This window comes from Podarcis filfolensis, assembly GCF_964270895.1.
Source record: "Podarcis filfolensis genome assembly, chromosome: 17".
NCBI lineage: Eukaryota > Metazoa > Chordata > Lepidosauria > Squamata > Lacertidae > Podarcis > Podarcis filfolensis.
The window spans coordinates 33,592,677-33,618,727 of record NC_139621.1 but is presented as its reverse complement, the minus strand read 5'-3'; the positions used below and the strand labels follow the sequence as shown (position 1 = coordinate 33,618,727).

Genomic DNA, 26,051 nt, shown 5'->3' with positions numbered 1-26,051 from the left:
GCACTTCCGCCTCACGTCAAGGCGCTTCCGGCGAAACGGGCCGGCCGCAGCGCCACCTATCGCTCGGAGGGCAGAACTTGCCCTCTTACCTCGCCTTTGCTCCGTTCGCGAAGGTAGCGGCGCTTCTACTATGAAACGAAGGAAGCTTAAGCTTCACGGCCCCTAATCCCCGAGGGCCCCCAGAAGCGGCTTTAGTGTACTTTTTTGGGGGGGGGGGTCCTGGTACACCCAATTTGAGTCACAAAAACTCAAATTGGGGTTTGTTGTTGTATTTCAGTAATCCTGAAGTTTTGAGTCAGGAGCACAGATGTTGTGAAGGTGGAGTGTGGGCAGCACAGCAATTTTAAGCAAAATCTGAAATGTATTTTTTAACTGTGGTGATCTGACATGGAAGAACCCCATTGAAGATGCCCCCCCCAATGACCATTCAGGCTGTGGGGCCCCAAAATTGTAGGTCCGCCACAGCCTGAAGGGTGCAGTTTGGGGAAGGAGCCCACTACGTGCACCTTTTTTCTTTCATCGTCCAGGGAGCTGACAAATACTGTTAAGCTTGTTCTTAAACAAGTTGGACATTTTTATTTTTATGGTGGTGCCTCATATTTGAAATCCTTCTTCCCGTGTCCCAAGACTTCCCTGAAACCAACTCTCTGGAACATTCAGTGAGTTTATTATTTACTGAGGCCTTCTAAATGTCCTGAAATTTTTAGTAGTAGTGCCACGGTTTCTAATAACGTTCTATGATTTTAATGTGTGCTCTTTTTTTTTTTAAGCACCGCTTTTAACTGTTCTAGGAGCCCCTTCAGCACTGAATGAGGTATACAGCTCAGGAGCAATTGTGCTGGCTGTGGGGTCTGCAGCAAAGTTAGTAAAGGTAAAGGGACCCCTGACCATTAGGTCCAGTCGTGACCGACTCTGGGGTTGCAGCGCTCATCTCGCTTTATTGGCCGAGGGAGCCGGCGTACAGCTTCTGGGTCATGTGGCCAGCATGACTAAGCCGCTTCTGGCGAACCAGAGCAGTGCTCAGAAACACCATTTACCTTCCCGCCGGAGCGGTACCTATTTATCTACTTGCACTCTGATGTGCTTTCAAACTGCTAGGTTGGCAGGAGCAGGGACCAAGCAACGGGAGCTCACCCCGTCGTGGGGATTCGAACCGCCGACCTTCTGATCGGCAAGTCCTAGGCTCTGTGGTTTAACCCACAGCGCCACCCACGTCCCTTGCAGCAAAGTTAAGCCCATGCAAATGCAAGTCAGCACATATCCCAGAAAAGGTGCAATCACTGCAGAAGACTGTTTGCTTTCTTGTTTTGTTTAATTTATATACCACCCTTCATCAAAAGATCTCATGGCGGTTTGCAGAATTAAACATCAGGTCCCCCAGTGCCAACAGCTATCTAATGTCATGCCCCAAACCATGAATACAGGCTGCAGTCTTCTGGACTTTAAAAAATACTTTCTGTGGAATTAGCACAAGTCTCTGGATGAGATTTTAACAGCCCTAGTTTGGCTTTGTTACAGTGCTGAGTGCAGTTAACCTCTCTTTTCCACACAGATATGGCGGAACATTTTTCCTGAGGAATGAAGATGAACCCATGTCTCTTCCAAAAAGTGGTAGTAGTGCAGAGGAACTGCAGCAAGTCCAGTGTAGCTACCAGTCCCAATCTTATCTGGGTTAATGTTACGACACAGCTACATATGATACAGCTGTTCATCAAAGTCCATGCTCACCAAAAAACATGTCTACTACAGTAAGGAACTACTCTAGAGAAATTATACCTCTGCTCACCCATTTTACCTGCTGTTTTCACACAAGGATTGTGTCATCGTCAAAGTTCAGTGTGTATAAGAATGCATTGTGAAATCACTTGCGAGATGCTTCACAGGAACAGAATCACAAATGAAATATCCCACTGAAATAAAATGTGACTAGTAAAGTATTTCTATTATGCTTTACTAATTTCACCTGTACTCCAATTTAGATTGTGTAAAACTGTGCAGAATTGTGTTCCAGATAAACTGCCCAGTATTAAGTTATAAAGATTCAGATTTGGCTTTTTCTTAAGTTTTAATTTTGGTTGAAAAGGCAAGGCAACAGCCTTTAAGTTATTAATATCAAATTTAAATAAGTATTTTAATCAAGTAAAAAAAGAAGGGACAAAAAATTTCTGTGCAAATGATTCATGATTCAACCAAGAATAGAAAGATGACTACTGTCAGGCAGCCGAAAACAAAGAAAAACCAGATTTATACCTTTAACCATTATAATGAATGTATTGGCCTTTGTTCCATATGTAACATCACAATCCTTTGCTCTGCTGTAAAGTGCAGCGATATCTGTAATTACTTGCATAACATCCAAAGGGCAGATTCAGCAGTTATGACTCCACAGTACTGGCAATAAATAGTATGTGGGGCATCTATGGGTGTTTCATTTCTGGATGCTATGCTTACTATAACAGCACAAGTTTCTGCCTGAATTATAAATGATGAACCAGTACAGGACCAGTCTGTTAACTTTCAAATAAAGTTTATTTCCTTCAGGGCTTTAAAAAAATTCTTAAACCACTCTCCTAGGATACATTAGTCCAAGGTCTAGTTCAGGACTGCTTTTAAAGGAATGAAAGCTAAAAGAATACGATAAAATAACAGCTATGGTGTTCAACATGCCTCCAAGGGCTGGTTCACATGGGAAATGCCCCCCAGAACCATGCATGCATTGCACTGGCTCCATATTACTTGCTGGACATGGTTGTTGATTCACAAAAAGATATTTTAAGCATCTGACTCATGTCAAATGTATCATGTTGATCTTACTAGATTTTTACTAGACACATACTAATGGGCAACTAAATGCCACTTTAAAAAAACACACACGCTCATTTTAAAAATTGCTTTAGTTCCTACTGTATGTATGTAGTTCCTATTATGTAGTTCCCACATAATCTTCTGAGCCGTTATTGGAAGGATACGGAAAAGCAACTTGTGTCCAAGGCTGATTTTCTGTATACCATGATGGCTGTTGCCAATGGCTATATGGAAAGGCCACGGCAGAACTGAAATAACCATACATTGGATAGGTTTGGGCTAAGTTAAACCTTTGTGATTCTCCAACACTGAAATGACTAAAAGTCTGTGAACAAAACATACTAGACTCTGTGTTATACACTATGCTTGTAGTTGTGGACATGCCATGTGTCAGGGGATTCATTTCACAGGAATTTAATTCCTGGTATGTCTGAGTTACTGAGTGAGTATTGCAATGATTTTGATATAAGTACCAAGAGTAATAAGGATAAACTGCACCATAAATATGCACAGGAGAACTCTGCAACTGAGAGGTTTCCTCAATATGTTCATTTTGATTTAAAGGTGAATATTTAGTTTTGTTATTTTCACTGTACGATGGTTCCATCTGCAAATGCTCCAATTCCATGGCTTTATTTAGTTCTGTCATCACTGTGGAATCTAAATTATATGGGGTTGTGCAGTTGCGGGTCACATTTTTTTCCTGTCCACATTCCCCTTCGTTTTGATCAGATTTTGGAGGTGAACTCAAAGCTATGCTACATTCAGGCATTAAATGTGAAGCATCTCTCAGGACATCTGATTTTAAGTTATGGTGCTCATTTAGCGTACCCAACACAGAATTAGCATCATCTCTAGTAGGAGAGTTTTCAGGAGATTGTTGTAATAACTCAACTGTCACTGAAGGTAAAGAAAGACTTTCACCTCCCTCATTGTGGGATGCAATATATTCTTGGTCATGGTCTTTTGCATTCCAGCCGCTCTTGTTGAAATCTTTTAGATTTGCTAGATTCTGCTGACCAGCTAATGTGTTTGAACAAATGAACTTTGGTTCTGAGGCATTTGGTGAAGATTGAATGCTTTCACAGGGATAAGCAACTTTTAACTGTGAAGGTGAGATTGGTGCTGTCTCTCTCAAATTGCCAGGTTTTTTATTCCACATATTGTCTGTTGAAATGCTTAACTGTAGTTCTTTCTCTTTGGGGAAATTATATTTTCCACTCACTCTGCAAAACAAAAATCAAACTTTTTTTTAAACTGATTTTTGAAACACAAGAATATCGATGTTCTATTAGAATTCGGACCTGATCTGAACTTACTCGATGCACAAAAACATAAATTGTTTATGTATTTATTTCTAAACATTTGCTTGGTCCCTATTTTTATAATCTTGTAATATATTTTGTTTCAATACTAACATTTCAAGGTGGAAACACAGCATCACTATTCTCCAGCTGTCTTAAGTGTGAATAATGGAAAAGAAAAGGTGTGGGTAGCTAATTTTGTGGGTTACTAGATTCATCAAATGATCTGGGCATGGGTTATCATAATCAAATAAAAACGTGTGTTAGCTTGATAAAAACATGGAAAAGCGAGCTGGCTCAAACCAATGGCCAATCTAGTCCAGCATCCTATGCACACAGTGGCCAATTAGAAGTCTGTGGGAAACCAGCAAGTAAGATTTGAGCATAAAAGCACTCTCCCCCTCCTGTGGTTTCCAGCAACTGGTATTCAGAAGGATTGCTGCCTCCAACTGTGGAGGCAAAGCTATCATGGCTAGTAGCTTTTCATAGCCCTCTTCTCCATGAATTTGTCTGATTCCCTTTTAAAACCAAGCAATCTAGTAGCCATCACTGCCTCCTGTGGGAGTGAACATACTACATAGAGAATAAATGTCTTTGATCTGTCCTGAATTTTCAAACACAGAGCTTCAATAGATATCCACGAATTCTAGTGTTGTGTAAAAGACAGAAAAACTTGTCTCTATCCAATTTCTCCATGCCGTAATTTTAAAAACTTCCATCATATAACCTCTTACTCCCCTTTTGTCAAACTAAAAAGCCCAAATACTGAAGCCTTTCTTCATAGGGGAGTTGCTCCATCCCTTTGGTGATTTGGGTTGCACTTTTCTGAACCTTCCCCAACTCTACAATATGCTTTTTGAGGTGAGGTGGCCAGAACAGAACAGTACACAGTACTCCAAAAGTGATCACACCATAGATTTGTATAATCAACATTATATCATATCATCATCATATTATCAGCAGTTTTAATTCCTTTCTTAATGATCCCTATCATAGAATTTAAGTTTTTCGCTGCTGCTACATACTGGGTCAACCTCAAATTCTTGTTCCTGATTTGTCATTGCCAGTTTAAATGTGAAATAAAGTGTGTCCCCTGCCCAACATCTATCACTTTACAATTGTTTACATTCAATTGCACTTGCAATTTTACTGATCTTTCACTCAGTTTGGAGGGGGCTTTTTGGAGCTCTTCACAATCTCTTTTTAATGACCCTGAACAATTTACTCAAGGTGTACGTGAGAGAAACTTATTGGCCTATGTGCACAGAATATTCAAATGTTATGTCCACTGCCCAAATGAGCAATCTTAATCCCTCAAAGGGTGTAGGGAATGTCTACTTCCAAATAAGGGAAACGTTTTAAAAGGCATTTAATAGATGGAATTTATAGAAGTAAAAAGCAAAAACAAGACAGGCTAAAGACCTCTCAAAAGTACGTTTCATCAACTTTAGATTTCGTGAAGATCTAATACTAGATCCAATACTGTTCAGCAGACCTTCCCACAGACAACACAGGTTTCTTCCATACAACAGCACACAAATCATGTTAATAGGAGAACAGAAACAAAAATGTGAATATTTTGCTTAAAATTCAAGTTATCTATCTGATTGTTCAAGAACGAAATTTCTTTCAAGAAAAACACATGAATCCTCAGAGATAAATAATGTTTTCTCAGGTTACGTTTTATGAAGAGATGACTTTTAAAGAACAAGGGAGGCTCTTTCTTGACCAGGTCCATCTGATGATATTCAAATGAACAACCTGGCTGTATAAACGTGGATAACGGAGTTTATTTTAACCAAGGTCCACAAGGAATTTCACATGAAAGGCTACTTTGGCAGCTGGTTAAAAAAAATATGGCACATTAAAAATGCAGGGAGAAATCAACCCGTTTGTTCTATCAATGCAAGACTTTTTACTGTGCAAAGGAACTTTCTTTTCTCTGTGTGTACCCCCTAAATCTGTTCTGGCATTTCCCTCAACCCTTTGAAACAAATCTGCGATGGCACAGGGTTCATGTGGGGAGACAGAACGTACATGTACTGTCTGTAAGGCATGCATTAATTGGCTTTCCAATGCCAGGATGTCATATCAGCAACACAACTATTTTTGTGAATTGCCACTGTTAATAATTTAATTACCACTGTCTATACTCATCTGCATTTCATGTCCACCTCTCTGCTTACATTCTGTTCTAAATGTGTATCAAATAACATTAATTAGAAGTCTTTTTAGATATGTGCACATTATATGCCAAATACTGTCTTCTAGAATCAGCCATTACAGTACCCTGCCACAGTAGGAGAGATGAGAAACAGGGACTTTCCCTCACCTCTGAAAGACCTGTCCCTGAACTGTTTCCATCCCAGCTGCTTTTTATTTTAAAAAAAGTACTATTTAACTTTAAGGTGCAGTATCTGAGTTTGCTTCCCTTCACCCCCTCCTCCTACCTATCCCATTTTCCTTTTGTGGTTGGTCTTTTAGATTTTAAGCCTGGGGACAAGAACTGGCTTAGTTTAATTGTTTCTATGAAAGCCACCCTGGTTGCCTTTCCAGTGGCATTTTGTTTTTTAAAATCATTTAAAAATCCTATGCCCTTTTAAAAGGTGAGGTTTGGGGGGGCACTTATTGGGTTGTTGCTTTTATTTTGATTATATATTTTGTGGTTTTATATTCTGGTTTTGTTCTGTGAAGTGCCCTGAGACCTTCGGATATAGGGCAGTTTATAAATTCAATAAATAAGTAATTTTTTATTGGGTTTTCAAAATACAAGTACAAATCAAAACAGAATAAAAAATAAAATAACCTAAACATAAAAAGTATAACTCATAGAAATAAGGTAGACAGATGGAATTAAACAATCTAGCAATATAATCTAAAGGATAATTTCCAGAGTTCCATATATTGATTGATGGCTGAGAAAGCTGTTGTTGCAAGTGGTGATTACAAACATACGCGATATAGTTCCAGCTGGTAGCATGAAAGGCCTGGGAGCCTTTTTGGTTGAACAGTGCGATAGAAATCCTCTAAATAAAGTTCTAACACTGAGAAGGGCCTGATCCACAAAATTTGTATGAAAAGTTATGGAAGTAACACGTTTCAAATAGGTCCACTAGGCACTGGTATTTTGTTACTGTTTTACTATTTATACCTTAAATTCCTGCAAGTTTCTTCTTCGTTTATCTTTTCTGTGGTTGTCATCAGTGAATCAGCAATCTAATAAATTAAAATAGGAAAACAAACCGATGTAGGTGTATTATGCACATTAATTCTTTTAACACTTTTCTGTAAGTTCTATAAAATTGTAAAAACAATGGGAAAGCGTTTTGTGCTGTTGGACAAGACTTCAGATTGGATCATGAGACTCTGTTCCCATCATTCCTTACCACTGGCCCTGCTAGCTATGATGGGATTTGTAGTCCAAAAACAGCTGGAGACCCAAGTCTGGGAAACACAGTTATTGGTTTTACAAATCACTTTGAGGGTTGTTTTCTTCTTTCTACAAGTGGTGTATTATTTTTATGAAACAAACAAAGAAATGATTATATTCTCTATTTCAGTTCTGCAAAACAAAACTTCTTAACTAGAAGTAATGGTACCACTGATGTAAATTTCCTTGCTAATTCCAGTTGTGCATATATTTCCCTTCTTAGCCTTGCACATACACTATGTAAAAGAAGTAAAGTTTACTAACCCCCTCCTCCCCCCACCTTATACTATATACAACATCAATTTCCCACATTGAATATAACTGATCCGAAAAAGAACTTTATGATCTGAAAATAGAGATGCATGTACTTTTATAACCCAAGAAAATCTTTAATAAAAGGGGGAGGAAAAACATTTCCCTTCTTAATAGTATCTCCAGATACAAGCGTTTAATTGTATATTAATCATACAATTAAAGGCAGGATGATTATTATTGGGGGGGAAACCTCTTCAAACCTCCATAACTGCAATAGTATGTGGGCTAGTTTGTAACACCAGATTATTTTCTTATTTGGTTTTACAAAACCGTAATAATGTTCCTTATGGTGGCCTTACACAACATTGATCCAATGCTCTACTATCCAGATAAAAAAGATCCTTCCAGTAGCACCTTAGTGACCAAGTTTGCTACTGGTATGAGCTTTCGTGTCCACGCACACTTCTACTATCCAGGTGAGCCTAGACCAAAACTCATTCACTATGTGATTACTTTTTCTTTTTATGGTTATTGCTGTTTTTCCTTTTGTTATTTTTCTGAATGATGCCATGGCCTATGATGATGATGATGTTTATGGATTACTTTTAGACAGATTCAGACTAAATGTTTACAAAGGCTTGAGCTCTTTGAGACTGTTCTATTTAAACCCTCACAAAGACCTCGAATGCACTCAGAAAGATACAAAGGATGACTTGCATCACTCCAGGGGTCTAATAATAAACCTTGGGTTGGGCAGAACATGGAAAGCAGGCAGGCAGCAGAGGGCACTTTTGATACCTTAACATAACATCTTTTCTCATGAAGAATGAGACTGCAGTAGTCCCAGTCCTTTGTGGGAAAAGATAATCCTGCAGGACCTGAGGATTGTTTGCCACTTCCTACATCCTTTCCAAGCCCTGGGACAGCCCTGCTGCCATCAATCCTACATTTTTTGCAAGCTGTTTGAATATTTGCAACATCCCTATTTGAAGTATTCGGTAATTTAATGTGCCCTTAATGTTCCTGGAATGCCACTAATACTACCCATCTTCCCATAAAAAGCTTAGTTAAGACATAAGCGGTCACTATACACAATACAATTTGCAGTATCAGAGGCAGTGTTTATAAGCAATATTGCAAATGCTGGGCAATATACATACAGTGATATACGCTTCAGGTTACAGACTCCGCTAACCCAGAAATAGTGCTTCAGGTTAAGAACTTTGCTTCAGGATGAGAACAGAAATCATGCTCCGGTGGCGCAGCAGCAGTGGGAGGCCCCATTAGCTAAAGTGGTGCTTCAGGTTAAGAACAGTTTCAGGTTAAGAACGGACCTCTGGAACGAATTAAGTACTTAACCCAAGGTACCACTGTACATTGTGACTAGTAGCCATGTGTAATGCTTGCAGTATTTTTGAAGAATTCTATCACCACATTTGTGAACAAAAATAATACATTAAATATATTTAGAACCAAATAAAAGTATGTATCATTGTCACTATATCATTCTTTAAAAACAGAAATGTTGAGCCAAGTGGTTTTACCTTTATCTTTTTTGTACGCGAGGGATCACTCGTCTCCTCAGATGAACTGGAACAATCTTCTGAAGCGATACTGGCAGGTCTTTTGTGTTGAGACTGGGAATCTGAAGCCTGGGAAGCTGGTGGGCCACTGTTGCACATACTGTGTTTGGTGCTATGTTCTTCAGTGGTATCCAGACCTTGTCTTTTCAATTCGCAAGATTTTCTCCAGTTTTTAACCATTTGATATATAACCAGCGGCAAAGGTGACTTTTCCTGTTTAGAACAGATAAACTTCATATGCTCAATAGTCTTCATTATTTTCATAACGTGAGCCATTTTTCCTAAATCCTTCCTTTCACACATCATCAATTTGTCAAGAAGTGAAGAAAACTGATTGTAGTTGTATTCTAGTTCAGACACAGTACTTCCATAGTTTAAACTTACAGTATATGGTACCAAGTTGACGCACATAGAACTGAAGGACTTCGATGTTTGTAGCACGTTTTTAGTTTCTGAAAGTTCTTTAAGCTCCCTTGAGAAAAGATGAAGCGCATACGAGCAATTCAAATTTTTTGAGAAGCCATGAATAGCTTTCCACTCATTCTGAAGTTCAGAGATGGAAGAGTCTATAATTTCTATAAGGTTGCCTTTCCGGTAGGAGAAGGAAGCCATTTTTTCTTGACATCTTAAAAGTTCAGGTGTAAGTGATGTATCAAACCATAATAAACTTCGAAATCTTGGTTTATCTACTCTTCTTGCTATTGAGTTTTGGAGAAAAAGAACTGTTTCATATACCATTGTCATTTCAGCATACACTTCAACAGCTTCTGGTTTCAAAATGATAGGATTTATGCCACCACTTTTCAAGAATCCCAGCACATTTTCTTTTGTGATCAAAACACTGCCACTCTCTTCCTGTAAAATCTGAAAATACTGTTTCAACATTTCCATATGCTCTGTACATCTGCACAAGAGCTGTTGTAATCTCTCAGTATCTGAAGACTGCGCTTCACCTAATATTTCACCAATACAACCAATATCCTGGCGTACAATGAGGGACTTTGTAATACAATAATTTGCCTCTTGTTGCTTGCTTGCCATTTCACAATTACTAGAGTCCACTGAAGATTTCTTGAAAGTCTGTTCTTCAACAGCACCGTTGAAGTTTCTTCTTCCAAACTCCTCTATCATAAGCTGGTAAGTCTCATAGAGCTTAGATAGGTCAGCTTCATTTATTTTGATTGCTTGTCTTTCCTCACCTTTAAAATCTCCATTTATAAACTTAACTTTTTCTGTCCAAGCAAGTCTTTTAGCAGCATCAAAAAATATGTGCTCAAGTCCAAACAGTGATGCTTTTATATTCGCATCTTCACAGGTTTTTATGAATTCTACTTTTGTAGCAATAATATCCATTATGACCCAAAGATGCTCTTCCTTTTCTGCCCTCAGATTAATGCCAGGAGTTTTAGATTTGCTTATTAAATCTACTGTATTTTTTCTTGCATGTTCTAAGTCATCAAGAGTATCCCCAAAGTTAGCTCCACAAACATATGGGACAGAAAGGAAAAAATCAGAGAAATTGTAATTGCTTTTCATTGCTTGTTCACATTCCTCTATTTCCCGCCTCAACTTCAAGAAGCAATAGTAAGAATTATGTTCCCATCTTGTGTTATTAAAGGCATCCACTAATTGTTTGTGATGGGATTGTAACTCATTAAGAGCATTGTATTCTAGTCTTCTCTGAAAAGCAGGATAGAAATTTGATTGTTGTTGGTAACCTGACTCCCCACCAAACAACTCACTACACAGTAAATCATCATACCAAAGCAAGCTTCGGAAGGTAGGTACACCTTCTATAAGTCTCTTCTTATTTTCAATGAATTCAATGGTTTCCATTATAATCTGTAGTTCAATCAGGGATTCTATAGCAGAAGGTTTCAATTTATTAATAGTCTGCATCCTTCTTTCAGTACTCTCAAGTATCTCCCTCGAAACCAAGACATGTTCAGAAGAGCATTCCTGCTTTTTTTCAAAAGCTCTAACAAAGGAGGGAAGAACGCTTCTGCAAAATATAAGTTGTTCAAGTAATACATTCAAAGATGTGGTTTCATCTGCCTTTCTCAAGATCTCTGATATTTTAATGATAAAATCAAGGGATTTTTGTTCAAATCCTACTTCTGGATGTTTGATGTCCTGACTGAGGTCTCTGCAGTTATTAAAAGGTTCATTTGAAAAACAGTTGTTTTCCAAGGACACAGGAGACAGTTCGTAATCATTGGATGAAGCTTTGGCACTCAAACTTATCTTTATTTGCGGTGCTGGGGCTATTTCCAGAGCTTCGTTTTCATCAGAAAAAACATTTTCCAGCCTTATGGAAATATTATCTGGTTTTAAAATGTTCACTTTTGCAGAAGATTCTAATGCCGCTTGAACTGGCGTGGCAAGTTTAATTGCAGTTGCCTTGATATCAGAGTCACAAGTCCTTTCATCTTTTCTTTTGTCTTCTCGATTGACACATGACTCCTTTTTCTCAACAGATGTATTCAAATGTTTTGCACTATCTTTGCTTGTACATCTATTAACTTCAGAGCTGATGTCGTGCTCTGTGCTTACCATGCTGGTACTTACATTTTCTTGGGTATTATATCCAGAGATGACATTTAAATGAATCTTCTGCTCATTGCTCATAATGTGTTTGTCACTGCTTGGCTTTGTACTTTTCAATTCCATGCTATCTAAGCTAGTAGATTTCTCGGAGGCTGTTTGAAGTTTAGTTAGTTTTGCATTTCTCATGTTATCACAGCTACAAGGCATATCTGAAACGCAGCTAGATGAGGATCCACATTGTAGGACTTCACATGATTTTGATGATTCACTTGATTTTTTCCTTCCAGCTTTTGCTAATATTTTTAAAGATTTCTGAACCCTTCGATGTGCTTTTCTTAAGTGAAACATTGCTCCATCTATTTTTTGAGAAAGATGTTTGTTTTTACATAACAATGCTTGAGTGTTAAGAGTATTCAAAACATTCTTAATATACTCTTCAGACTGCACAAATGTTTCAACTTGTCCCTTGGACGATGAAGAAAATATATACTTCTCTTCTGAATTGTTCTGTTCTTTCCTTCTGTGATGTTTGGTATTTTTCTCCTGCAACCATTTCATATCCTTTTTATGTCCTGAACATTTCCCCATATCTGTCTTCATTCTGAAAGAGCTATGAGGGGAATTCAGTTTTGGCTGAATTATGTTGGTGATTGTAATCTGCAGGTCAGGACATACAAACAATTCAGGTTTTTCTTCCGAATCATTTTTATTCTCTTCCACAGAGGGCTTTCCAGAAACCTTTGTACTCTGATTAGGTTTTTCTAAGAGACTATCCCAATCCATACGCTCTTGTAAATAATGATACACATCCTTTTTCTCCCAATAGTTTCCATTTTTACATGGCTTCTGTGATGTGGAGATACATTTTTTACACTCTCCTAATGTATTTTCAAAGTCACTAACAATGTTCAGGTTCTGGTCATTGCATTTTACCTCTAAATCCTGTTCAAATACTTCTAGACTATCATCTTCACAAGAGGAATTACTGCTCAACTCTTCAAAATTTGCATTTGAAAGACCGGATTTTTTAAATTCTATATCCTTTATATTCTCCAAAGGTACAGGAACAGAGGTACTTATCACAGAGGCAGTGCAATGTTTTTCTTGATAAGTCACCATGTCCGTACCTTTAGTTAGAAATACTTGGTTATGTAGGTCTTCACAATTTTCTTTGCTATTGTTTATCAGCTTTCCTTCTGTTGTTGAGCCTCTACCTTGACCACTGAAGTTAAAGTCAGAATCTGAGCTTTCTGAATCCAAAATTTCAGGCCTCCTTGAAGTCTCCATACAGCATTTTATATCACTTATCCAGTCCTCCTTGACAGAATCTTCTTTTTCTGATGTTTCCTCTGCTGAACTTTCTGATGAGGAAGGCATCTGCATTGTAGGGGTATCTCTTTTACCTTTTTCTTCCAACTCGCTTGTGTATATTTGATCAAAATCACTGGTATTTGCTGTGGTGTTTGTTTTACAGTTCCTTTGTTCATCAACAAATATTCCTGAGGAAAGAAGACATTCTTTGCTATCTCTAAAAATATTTTTATCCAATGAAACTGACTCAGGAAGACACACACTTTTCCCATTAAAATTTCTCATTACTGTGTCACTTCCACAGGAAGTTGGGGATTGATGCACGATTCTCTCTCCGATAGAATGATATTTTACTTTCTCTATAGTACAGTAGACTTTTTCACCTACTGAGCTGTTTGCTACTTCACATGCTGTATATATTGGTTTATTAATGATTACAGATGCTTCAATCTTATTGAATTTTTCAAATTCTGTCACCGCATGGCACCCATTTTGTTCAAAATTCTCTGCATCCATTTGATTCTCTATAGACTGCTCACTGAGATCTTCATCCCAGACTTCTCCCATAACATTTTCAGAAATATGCAGTTTTTTACAAACTTCAGACTGTAATGTGTAATCTTGGAGACTACAACTGTTAGCACTATCATTCTGTTCTTCCTCTGATGAAGTAAAATTGTTTTGAGCACATTTTGTATCCAAATTGGTTGAGCAATGCATTTCAGAAATGTAAGCACCATCTTCTTGTAATTGGCTCTCCATTTCTCCTCCCATCTTATAATTACCAAATGCTGCACTTTCTGGATTTTGGTCTGGAAATTTCCATTCATTAATCAATGTTTTAGAAGGATTTAGGTTTAATGAGGGCAATTTTGAATGTCTTGTTCCTTTTTCTCCTCTTACATCTTCCATAAGGGTTCTGTGTGGATTATTAGTTTTGCAGACCTTTGATTTTAAAGAACTATCACCTACATAGGTTTTCAAACAGTGATCTGTATCAGTATTCTGAGAACCCAAAATGTTTTTGTTGACACTATTTAACCCTTGCTCACCATTCACTGGGGAATCTTTATTTCTGTTTAACACAGATGGCAAAATAGTCCCTTCCAAATTTTCTTCCAAATATGTTTTCTCCATATATTGCTTCTGACCAACTGCATTCTTGGAGTTAAGAAGAGAATTCTCAGTTACAGGATATGGCATGCTTAGAGTAGCAGATACTTTCATTTCCAAGTTATAGTCCAGCTCATTCTCACACTGTGAAATCCTATCCAAGATTGCTTCTCCATTTTGCTTCTCTAGGACTTGTTCCCTTTTTTTTAACCTTGGATCCTTAATCAGTTTTGAAGTAATTACAGTACTTGAGCCGCTATCACAGGCAGGAGAAACTTCAGGATGAGTTTTCAAAGAAGAGTTTTCAATATGGGCACTTCTAACATTTCTGCTGACATCCAGATCAGGGGAACAATGAAGATTAATTTCATTTGTTTGTATATGTGGGGAATCCCACCTTCCAGTAGATTTGGGCTTCATTTGGGTTTCAACTATAGAGCTGTTCCAGTTCTGTAGGCCTCCAGAAAATGAAGGAGATGCATTATTTTCTGAGTTTACTGCACAACCTATCGTGGGCTTTCTGAAATGTTCATAGATGAGTTGGCTTTTGCCTATCCTTGTCACTCGTGTACAGTTTTCCAGTGGTAGTCTTCTTCCTCTTCCTGTAAATACAAGGAAACAGATTAAAGTATAGGGTTGTGAAAATATTTTTGACCAAACTGTGTGCAGTATCTTCAGGTTAAAATGTGGCAGTTCGGGGAGTGATGCTTCCTATGACATCAAAGAACAGTTGCGAAGTATTGGCTACTCAGCAACTGAAACTTAAGTAGACAAATTGATGTGCCTAACACTTCAACAAATCATTAATCTTCTTTTTAAAAAGAACAAACTGAACATTCACAACATTCTGTGAGGAAAAAGGTCAGTCTGGACGGAAAATAACTTTGCATAGACAGACTTTAAGGAAGGAACAGCTACACGGACAAGGAGAGAAGACAGAAAGAGAAGAAAGGGAGAAAAGCTAGAGCGCATCTGACATCAGGCATGGGAAAGGAACAACTGGAGTGCATTAAGAGTGCACTCACAATGATTCATCTGCAGCTATGGCTTGCATTCTGCCGTTTTAATTTGGCACCATATGCAAGTCATGCTGCTTTCACCAGAGATTTAAATAACATCGAATTCAAGCTGTGGTTGCAAAGGCACAACTGGGAGCACTTGCTGCCATGGCTTTACCAGTGCCATGCGTGGCAACATACATCAGTTTAGCGACGGGTGGGTGTGGCCTGTCCAAAGCAGTGTTGCAAGCCAATTGGGGAGGCCTGACAAGCTTAATTATGCCAAAAGTTCCCCTCGGCTGGAATAGGCAGCAGGCTCATAAACAGGGAGGAATACCAGGAGGCAAAAATAAGGTGTATGTGGCGCTGTAGGGACGCAGGTGGCGCTGTGGGTTAAACCACAGAGCCTAGGACTTGCCGATCAGAAGGTCAGCGGTTCGAATCTCCACGACGCAGTGAGCTCCCGTTGCTCGGTCCCTGCTCCTGCCAACCTAGCAGTTCGAAAGCACGTCAAAGCGCAAGTAGCTAAATAGGTACCACTCTGGCAGGAAGGTAAACGGCGTTTCTGTGCGCTGCTCTGGTTCGCCAGAAGCGGCTTAGTCACGCTGGCCACATGACCCGGAAGCTGTACACCGGCTCCCTCGGCCAATAAAGCGAGATGAGCGCCGCAACCCCAGAGTTGGTCACGACTGGACCTAATGGTCAGGGGTCCCTTTACCTTTACCTTATGTATGTATGTATGTATGTATGTATGTATGTATGTTTACTCAGAAGTAAGTTCCAATGGCTCTAATAGGAATTCCTCCCAAATAAGTGTACTTAGGATTGCTGCCTAAAGGAAAGAAATGCAAGAGAAGGCAGGTGAAAGCAATAAAAGGGGATTTTTAATTTTATTTTGAAGACCACTCTAGATCTAAGGACAGAAAAAGCTAAACCTTGTTGCCAGAAAGAGAGGCGAGACGACAGACAAGAGTACTAAGAAGGCAGGGGGAATTGGTAGAGAAACAGAATAGCTGAAGGACACAAGAAAAAAAAAGGCAATCTAAATAGACAAAGTCTTGAGGAAACAGATGCATTCACATTAACCCATGGTTTGTCAAAGACTCGGGGTAGGCCAGTAGAGGGCATTATCTGTAGTGGGCCCTAAGGTGTGGAACTCCCTCCCCACGGAAGTGCATCTGGTTTTGGAGAATTCAGAAGACCCTTGCTTTTGACACTTGAAATATGTATGTTTTCAGGGCCCATCTTATTTTTATGGCTATAAGCTGTTTTGAATTGTTTTCAATATTGTATTTTAATGCTGTAACCTGCCCAGGGACCTTAGGGCAATAACAAACAAACAAACAAACAAGAGATGTTTCACAGGTGAGCAAAGCCCAGTGCCACTGTAGCATAGGGGAGCATCTAGAGTGGCTGAACAAAGCATGGTTAGGGTTAGGGTCATACAAAATGGGAGGGGCGGAAACAGGCATGTGTATTAATTTAAGAATAAGAAATACACATTTATAAAATCAGCTTACCCACATGCTTAGGCAATTTTTGAGGTCTGCACTGCAAAGGTGTTGAAGCAGAGACAGTTGCATTTTTCTGATTAATGCGCTTTACTTCTATTACTGCATATGGAAGGCACTGCCTAGGCTTGTCCACTGGTTTTGAATGTTCATTGTATTCATAAAAATATATCTGCAAATATGAAAAATATCACAAGAATATCACTTGCAGGATTAGTAAAAGTGTATCCTAGACAAAGACTGCTAAAATAACTTCAGGTTTTGGTCATATTTCAGCAAAATTGACTTGTAAAACATCCACTAGTTTAAAATATATCTCACCTTCCATTTATAACATCATACAAAACTAAAATTAAAGAAAAAATCTAAAATCAAACACTATAGTTATTGTGGAAACATTCAAATATTTAATGTAAGAGCTTGAATTACTAGTTATTTTATTTTATTGCAATTTCAATATTTGATTATAAGCTGCCTTAAACTCTGAAAAGGGTAGATTTTTTAAAAAAATTTACTTTTTTTACTTATATATACCTGTTCCCTGTCTTACTGAGAGCAGTCTTTGCAGCTCAGCTGCACAGCCAACGTTTCCGGCCTCTAACACAGAAGACATAACTCTGTCTTCCTGTGCCAAAATTCCCACAAGAACTCGGGAGCCTATCAGCAATAAAACTGGGCTTCCAGGCTCCCAAGTTGACCTGAGTGAAGGTTTGGCCCAGTCAGGTCCGCTCTGGGGTTATAAAGGTAGGGCTTGCAATGCGCTCAGCACCAGAACCTTCAGTTAGCACATAGGTGTAGAGCTGATTCTTCAGATACCAAGTTCTCAAGCCTTGACAGGCTTAAATGGTCATAACCAGCACTTTGAATGGGTAAATGAAACAGACCAGTAGCCAGTAAAGATGATAACAGTACTGTCATGTGCTTGTAATGCCCTAATACTAAAAGGAACATATTCTGCAGCAACTGAAACTTCTGAACCTCCTTCAAAGGCAGTCTCACATACAATGCATTATAGTAATCAAAATAGTAAGTTATACTGCTTCCCGCAGCAGTTTCCTGACCTGCCCCCATCCCAGTTGTCAGTCCTGCCAGAAGCAAGAGGCCTGTGTGCACCTAGCACCATAAAGAAATCTGACTAGATCAATTACAGAAGCATTATCCCTGTCTGTACGAACTCAAAACTATAAAGCAGGCATGTCCAACTCCCAAGAGACTGCAATCTACTCCCAGTATATATAAAAAAAACTGGCAGTGATCTACCCACTGCCATTGGAGGGAGGAGCTTGCGTGGGGTGGGTGGATTGCCAGAGTTGTTGAGCTTTTTGGGGGGAGGGTTGCACAGAGTTTATAAACTCCCCCCCCGTAACTTTTTGTACATGATAAGGATGCTGCGATCTACTGGTTCGACATCCCTGCTATAAAGCAATTGCTACCAAAATCATGAAAAGCTATTGTAAAAGCAAGTTGGTTAGAATGAAATCAACCCCCAAGCTGTTACAATCATCACACAAAACTCTTTAGCCATATGCAGACATCCACATCCCATGAGAGATGATGGACTGGCCCAAACTCATCCCCTTCCATTCTGGTATTTGCACACTGGATTTCAGTTACACAAACACAAACACACCCCTTCGTTATTCTTTTTACAACTTTTTAATTTCTGCTGTTTGGTTGTTTGGCAAGTTATTCACTGTTCAGGCTCATGTGCTCAGAGAAGGGTGACGATAAATGGGTGTCAATGCTCTGAGTCCCAGATTATGAACTTTTGAACTGGACAAGTTTCCATCCCTTTGTTATGTCTCCCACTTCTTCCGGCTATAGGTACTACTTGGTGAAAAGTCCCCAAATGGTCCTCCAAATCTCTTAGAAGGGTGTGTTTTTATGTAGCTTATAGAGCAGAATTTTCTCTCGTGTAGGTCTTGTATCCAGTTCTCTGTGTCTGGTGTGACTTGGGCTTTCAATGTTGGGAGGGTTATTCATTTTGCTGTGAGCATGGCTCAATGAAACCTGCCTTCCTGGCAGGTATGTAGCCAATTATTATGTTGGTGCCTCCTATTTAACACGGATTTGTCCAGAACCAAGTTAATTCTAGTCTGTACTTCTGTCCCAAAGGGTTTGATTACAGGGCAGAGATGCATTTGAAATAAAAGGACAAATTCTACTCATGTAAAAACATGCTGATTCCCAGATCATCTGTGGGCCAGATTTAGAATGCGATTGCGCCAGATCTGGCCCCCGGGCCTTAGTTTGCCTACACATGGTTTACATCAACAGCAATGATCTGTGGGTGTTAGGTCCATGCATCTAACGTGTGTTGGTGTCCTGTAAGCCTGGAGGAGTATTTTCTAAGTCTAATGTCATGGGTACCTGGTTTGACACAACACAAGTCCTTTCCGCACTGTGCAGTTATCAGACAGGCTTCTAATTCTTGGTTTCACTTATGTCTAATTGGCCTTTGGGTATTACATACCAATGTGTATAGGGACTTACTGAGTTTTCCTGAGGTGATGGTATGTGCTGTTTGCAAGAGATCTGGTGTGTCTCCTGCACTCAGGACATCGGGGCCAAATTTTGCTCATATACTTTATTATCTTTATTATATTATCTTTACTTTAGATCTTGTGATTTATGTGGAGGTTGTTCCACTTAGTTGTGCATTTTCTGATGTTAGCTCAATTGGTAGAATATGAGATGCTAAATCTCAGGGTTTTGAGTTAGAGTCCCCCATGGGCTTGAACTGTGAAAAGACGCCTGTTATGTACTGAGTTGAATAGGATCCAAACTGCAGCAGTCTGATTGGTCCTAGAACAATAGGATTCAGAATGCAGCAGTCTGATTGGTCCTAGAACAATGCAGCAGTATGATTGGTTGGCAGGAACCACCCAATCATGCTCCAGATAGAAGTGAATCCACAACCTGATTGGCTTACAGTAGAATTCCGGAATTAGCCAATCATGTGCAGCCCATTGTGTAAATAATGTATATAAAGCAGATACCTTGAGGGGACATTCATTCATTCCTCCTCACCACTATGAGCTGAATAAAGAGCATGAAATCACTTTGCGACTCTGAGTATATTTCAACGCCATACAAAAAAAATTATGTATGTATGTTCTGTGAGAGATACTCACTCTGCCCATGCTTTTCTTAAGTCAAGATTTTTGGCTGTTATATGTAGATTGCGTCTGATGGCAAAGTGGGCAAATGGGTCAAAATGCATTTGGTTTGCTACTGCCACCCAGGCTTGTGCAATAGCAGCTATGATGGGGGTTTATGTTGCAGAGTTTCCCAGTTGCTTAGAGTCTAGTGCTGCCCAGCTGTTTAGCTGACTAAATATAGTTCTATCTGCCTACTGTGAGATAATCTGCTTCCTGTTGCCATTATGGAACTTCTGCAATTAGATAATACCATTTTTTGCTCTATAAGACTCACCTTTTCCCTCCTAAAAAGTAAGGGGAAATGTGTGTGCGTCTTATGGAGCGATTGCAGGCTGCCCAGCTATCCCAGAAGCCAGAACAGCCTAAAGGTGTATAATGAAGGTGCTAGGCAAACCTCCCTGGGGAGAGAATTCCACAGACAGGGAGCCACTGCAAAAAAGGCCCGCTCTCATGTTGCCATCCTCTGGATCTCTTGTGGAGGCACATGAAGAAGGACCTCAAAAGATGATCTCAGGGTCTGGGTAGGTTCATATGGGAAGAGGCTGTCCTTGAAGTATTGCAGTCCTGGGCCATTTAAGGCTTTATAGGTCAAAACCAGCACTTTGAATAGGGCCCATAAACTAATTACCGTATTTTTCACCCTATAGGACGCACTTTTTCCCCTCCAAAAATGAAGGGGAAATGTGTGTGCGTCCTATGGGGCGAATGCAGGCTTTCGCTGAAGCCTGGAGAGTGAGAGGGGAGAGCCCTAGCGCCAGCCCCACAAGGTCGGGGGGACAGAGGGAGGCGGAACGCCGCCATCCCGCTGTCTCCCGAAGTGGTTTGGAGGCTGACGGCGGGGAGACCCCGCTGCCAGCCCCACAAGCTCCGGGGACAGTGGGGAGGCGCAGCGCGTCTCCCCGCTGTCCCCGGACCTGGTCTGAAGGCGGGCGACGGGGAGAAGAGCGCTTCTCCCCGCTGCCTGCCCCGCAAGCTCCGGGGACAGCAGGGAGGCACAGCGCGTCTCCCCGCTGTCCCCGGACCTGGTCTGAAGGCCGGCGGCGGGAAGAAGAGCGCTTCTCCCCGCTGCCTGCCCCGCAAGCTCCTGCTTTTGAATTCTGCACTAGCTAAAGTTTCCGAACTGTCTTCAGAGGCAAACCTACATGATTGTCATAAATTTGGGGAAAGAGTTCTGCGGGTCCACTGAAAAAAAGCAGTGCGCCACCTGCAAAAGGGCTATCTTATACTTAAATCTTCAAAGATGAGGGTGCTGTGGTTTGGGAGACATGCTATGGGTGGAAATGGGAAGTTGCACTCCCCCCTAAAGCACCAAGTTTGCAGATTGGCAGTGTTTCTAGAGTTAACACTAGCAAGTGCAGACTGTGGTCAGGAGTGCTTTTTATCACCTTAAACTATGATATGCTCTTTGTGGGTCTGCTTTGAAAATGGTTTCAAAACTTCCATGGCTGCAAAATGGTCAGGTCAGAGTCTGTGCTTTTTTCACATTTCAAATCCCATCACAACCCAATAGCAACAATAAATACCATTCCTTCCTTCTTCATCTGAAGACCTCCTCCAGAGAGGGGACCTTCCCTGTCATGGGGTCTCAGTTATGGAGTGCCCTTTTCAGAGAAGATAGTTTGGTGTCAACATGTCTTTTGGGTGTTGGGCAAAGACTTTATTAAGGTGGGCGTTCCAGCATGTTTTACAATTTTTACAAAACAGTTTTCTAGTTTTGCAGCAGCCCCTGATGACTGTACTGTTTTTAAGTTGTATTCTGCACTCATAATAATAAATTAATAATAGAATATAAAAATTAAAAAATAAAAGAACAAAGTTTCAAGAATACAACAAGCATAATGAAATATGACATCTGATTAGGTCGCATGTGCAAAAGTTAAGGATTCCCTACCAAAGAACCAATGGCCTGGTCCTCCAATGAATCCTTAACTGAAGGATGACTTCTGGACATGTGGCAATCAAATTTTGGAGTTGGATCCAAAGCAACTTTCTTCTTGCCTTTAGGAGGCTGAATTTTTTTCACTTTTCCTAAGAGAACCTATCAGATTAAATCAAAGAAAACAGAGTTGTTTTCAGTAAAATGCTCATATGATTGCATTCAGTTACCTAGCTGGACATCTTTTCCTATGAAGTAAGTATATGGAACAAAGTGCTTTTTAAACACAGAAAAAAGTGCCACTCCCCTTAAGAGCATGTAACTTTTTTTTAAAAAAAAGTCAATGTAAAATAATGAACTGTGAGTTAACGAACATGAAAATAAAATATACACCACAGACAAATATCAAGAATGTAGTCCTATATTCTGATTTCAGATGGAGGGTTTCTTTAAAAAAACAGTATGTGATTTTATCACTCACCCATAGAGGCTTCAGTATAAAAACTTAATAGCTGGAGTAGACATAACACTTGTCTAAATGCAAGATATTTAAATCCTGCATAGGAAATGAAAATATAAATTCTTAAGATTTTAGTAAAAATGTATATGAATCTGAGGTATACTAACCACTATTATCTGATGGTATTTCTGTGTTAGATTATGAATGAGGACTGCCTTTTCGCTCAGTTTGAAGATGGCCTGTTATTACCTCTTTGTTGTGACTGGAACACACTCAGCGCTTAACAAATCCAAACTGCTCCTCCCAACACCATCGTCTGACCCACGCATTGAGACTATAAAGCTGCACCTGTCTAGCTGGCCTTGCACATGGAGCCAGTAGCATTTCAGAGAATGGTCCCGACTTTCAGCATCCTACCTAGCAACCTAAATTTGGCTTCTGCATACAAAAATGCATTATAGTCAGAAAGAAAATCATTGGGAGAAAAGATTTGGACACAAAACGACTCCTCATGCTACACACTTGCCTAGCATTTACCATTTCTGTATAAAACTTACCCTGAAAATAATGATATTTTCTACTGGGATTGAGTGTTCGGATGCATAATTCAGAGCAACATCAATGTGTCTGAATAAATATATGCCAAGTTGAGGATTTCCAAGTTCCTTCATAATTTTTAGTTGTTCTTTCTTGGAATGACCAGTGTGCAGGCCATTCTGACAAATGTTTGAGACTTCCTTGTTAGAGACAAGTAAAAAGCTAGATGTTTCTTTATCTTGCCTTCCTGCTTCACGCAACTTAGTCCTAGCAATAAAAAATAACACATTATACACATTTCCAAATAATTATATACATTTCAGATAAATGCTTCTTCACTTTCTTAGATTATAAGCAATTTCATAATACTGGTGTATTTGATTTTCTTTATACCCACTTGCAAGAAAAGGTAACAATCTGGCCCTGACCACATTGCAAATGGATGGTTGCTTAATAGTTGATGGTTTTCTTTAGTACATTGTAAATGGCTGTTCTAGTATGATGGCTCTTCTACATGCCATGGATTGTTTTATATCCAAGAAAGAGAGTCTGGTTTGATGAGTAAAGCTGCTGCCTATCTCTAAAACTGAAAAAAATGTAATACTGTTAATCTTGTTACTACAATCCATTGAACCATGCGAGTCTCAAGGAGGTGGATGATTCAGGACGAATGGGCATGTATTTCCTGCAGAATGAAGCTTAGCATATGTGGTTCAGGATGCGGGGGGTGTAACAAAAGGGAAGGCAGGTGGCCTAGACAGTCACCATGCAGTCCAATGTGTATGGCTCAGGACTGGAGAAGGAATTGCCTAAGTGGGACTAGGAGAAACCAGAACTAAACTTCAGCATCTGCGTTCAATTATGACCATGGATAGCTAGTTGTGTGTGTGTGTGTGTGTGTGTGTGTGTGTGTGTGTTTGATTTTTCTGATAGGGCTCCTATAGCTTTTACACATGTAATGGACAAGCGTGTTGGATCTGGAATGGAGAAGACATGGGTTCAAACCCCAGCCATGCAGTGGGGCTCACTAGGTGGGTTTGGGCAAGTCAGTCTCTCTCTCTTTTTCATGTAATTGTTTTTAGAATACAATGAGAAAACACCACATATAAACTTATTGGGAGTAAGGATGGAAGACAAATATGATAAAATAAAATGGATTAATTTCTCTTCATATAAGGACAATTCACCTCTTTGCGACAAATTCTTCTTCCAGATCTTTATTGTGAACCATTTTTATCTTATTGAACTGCCACAAAGACTCGAGGTTACATTCTTTGTCAAGGCAACTTTGAATCAGCCGTTGTTTAATCTCATTACTGTCTCTCTGATTATTGGAACACTCTGTTAGTAAACCTAAACACAAATAAATAAAAAGTTTTAAGAAATCTATTAGAATTACAGTCATGGGGATTACTAAGCAACATTCTTGGCGACACAGTGATGGTCACAGGCAAAAGAAACTCCCAAAGTGATTACTGTCAAGTTACAAGGTTTAGTAAAAAATCTCAGGAGAGAAAATCTTGCTTAAATTAGGTCATGGAAATTAATTCATTGCTAGTTGAAGTAGTATCTATGTTATACAGGGACACATGTGACACTTATTGGTTGAACTGGTGTGGTGGCATGAAGCATCCTGCTGCTTAGGTACTAAGGAGTTTCCAATCCAGCTTCTGTAAGGAAAGGGAAGCTGCCAGTTTGGCTTGGATTAAAATTTGCACAGAGGCAGCGAAAGGACTGAGAAGTCATCCTAGGATATAAAGAAACCAGGGGGTTCCTATTTCCTCCCCCGGCCCCTCAATATATGTCTGTATTTCCATCAATCTGTGGGATACAAGATGGAGAGGGTGGGATGGAAGGGTGGAGGACGAGAACAAAACTTTAAAATAAAGAAATGAAGAAGGGGGGCAGCCAACCAGGAAAACACAGTGAAAAAACTTACTCAGATGATCTAGCAAACATGATGAAGGAAGGACTAGACAAAGGGACAATTTACACAAAACAACCACTCAAGCAAGCATTTCTCTCCACACACAGTAAAACATGAAGACCTAACTGTTCCTCTGGAGACAACATTGCAAGTTGAAGACCCTGCCTTTCTCCAGTAGGGGGAGTTATCCCTATTAGGAATGGTGTCCCCCTCTATGTGGTAAAAATAAACAGAAAAGGAAGAGAAAGGAAACTCAGGCAAGAATGGTAATCAGAAAGCAAGCTTTGAACAAAATTCACAGTGCGTAAGAACAGGTGTTATGGAAGGGTGAGAGACAGACAGGAATTATAGGAAGGCTGGTCAACAGTTCAAAGAATATGGTTGCTTAGTCAGAGGAATTATGCTAGCTATGGCTTCTACTGTCATGGCAGCATTGTGACCTTGCAAAACTAAGGAAGCAAAAAGGTGCAAAAACAGGGATATGGGATGAAGTTCACATACTGATTTAAGTTAATTTGGCTGCAGGCTTCAAGTCAACCTTTATTTGAAAGAATACAAGTAGAGATTGAGAGAATTAAGATGGTTCATGTCCCTTTGTAAACCATTTTTCATGCATACCCCCCATTGTGGCAAGGAGTCTTCCTGTGAAAGCTTTCACCTTTGTTCTTGACAACTAACTTTTTAACATGCACATGTTATAAATACGTAAGTCAATTGTTTTGCATCATACAGTTTTTGCATATTTATTGAGGTATACAAGAGCCTCTTTACTTTTCTTGCTCTTCATTATTTTTTGCTACAACCAAGACTACAATCATGACTGTAATGGCTTTAGGGGTTGCTCGTGCTTAAGTTACCGCCGCTCTGGGCTAGGTTGCCTGATTAAACCGTTTCTGTCTGGACAGCCATCCACTCCGTGGCTGCTCAATCGCTAGCAGAATCCGTCAGTGGGCGTTTCTTGAACCTCTTCCAGCAAAGAAGTTCTTTGACGCCAAGTCGCCGCCTACTTTCCCTGTGCGGAAGTCTTCTGCGCAGGGTGGGTGTGGGCAGCGGAGGACCTGTGCTCTCCTCGCTGGTCTCCTGCGAAGAGTCCTGGAGCCTCCTCTCTGCTTCCCCCATTGACCCCCCTCTATCCCTGGTGTTGCGCTGATTTTCTTCCCCAGCCAGAGACCTGCCTTTCTCCCTGCTTGGCCCCTCTCCAGCATCGCTGTGGAGCCTCCCCTCCTCCTCTAG

General features: G+C 39.9%; 1 protein-coding gene across 1 annotated transcript in view; it reads right to left on the bottom strand.

Annotated features, from left to right (window-relative positions):
• Positions 1-2,510: 2,510 nt before the first annotated feature.
• Positions 2,511-26,051, bottom strand: part of TEX15 (testis expressed 15, meiosis and synapsis associated) — a 32,182-nt gene continuing 8,641 nt past the window's right edge. Inside the window, exons 3-9 of the mRNA XM_083592598.1 lie at positions 24,079-24,244; positions 22,912-23,158; positions 21,910-22,056; positions 16,867-17,029; positions 9,339-14,950; positions 7,261-7,325; positions 2,511-4,031 (exon numbers count right to left, since the gene is read on the bottom strand). Of these exons, the coding sequence (XP_083448724.1) occupies positions 2,924-4,031; positions 7,261-7,325; positions 9,339-14,950; positions 16,867-17,029; positions 21,910-22,056; positions 22,912-23,158; positions 24,079-24,244 (7,508 nt within the window). The 3' untranslated portion in view covers positions 2,511-2,923. The remainder of the gene's footprint in view (positions 4,032-7,260; positions 7,326-9,338; positions 14,951-16,866; positions 17,030-21,909; positions 22,057-22,911; positions 23,159-24,078; positions 24,245-26,051) is intronic.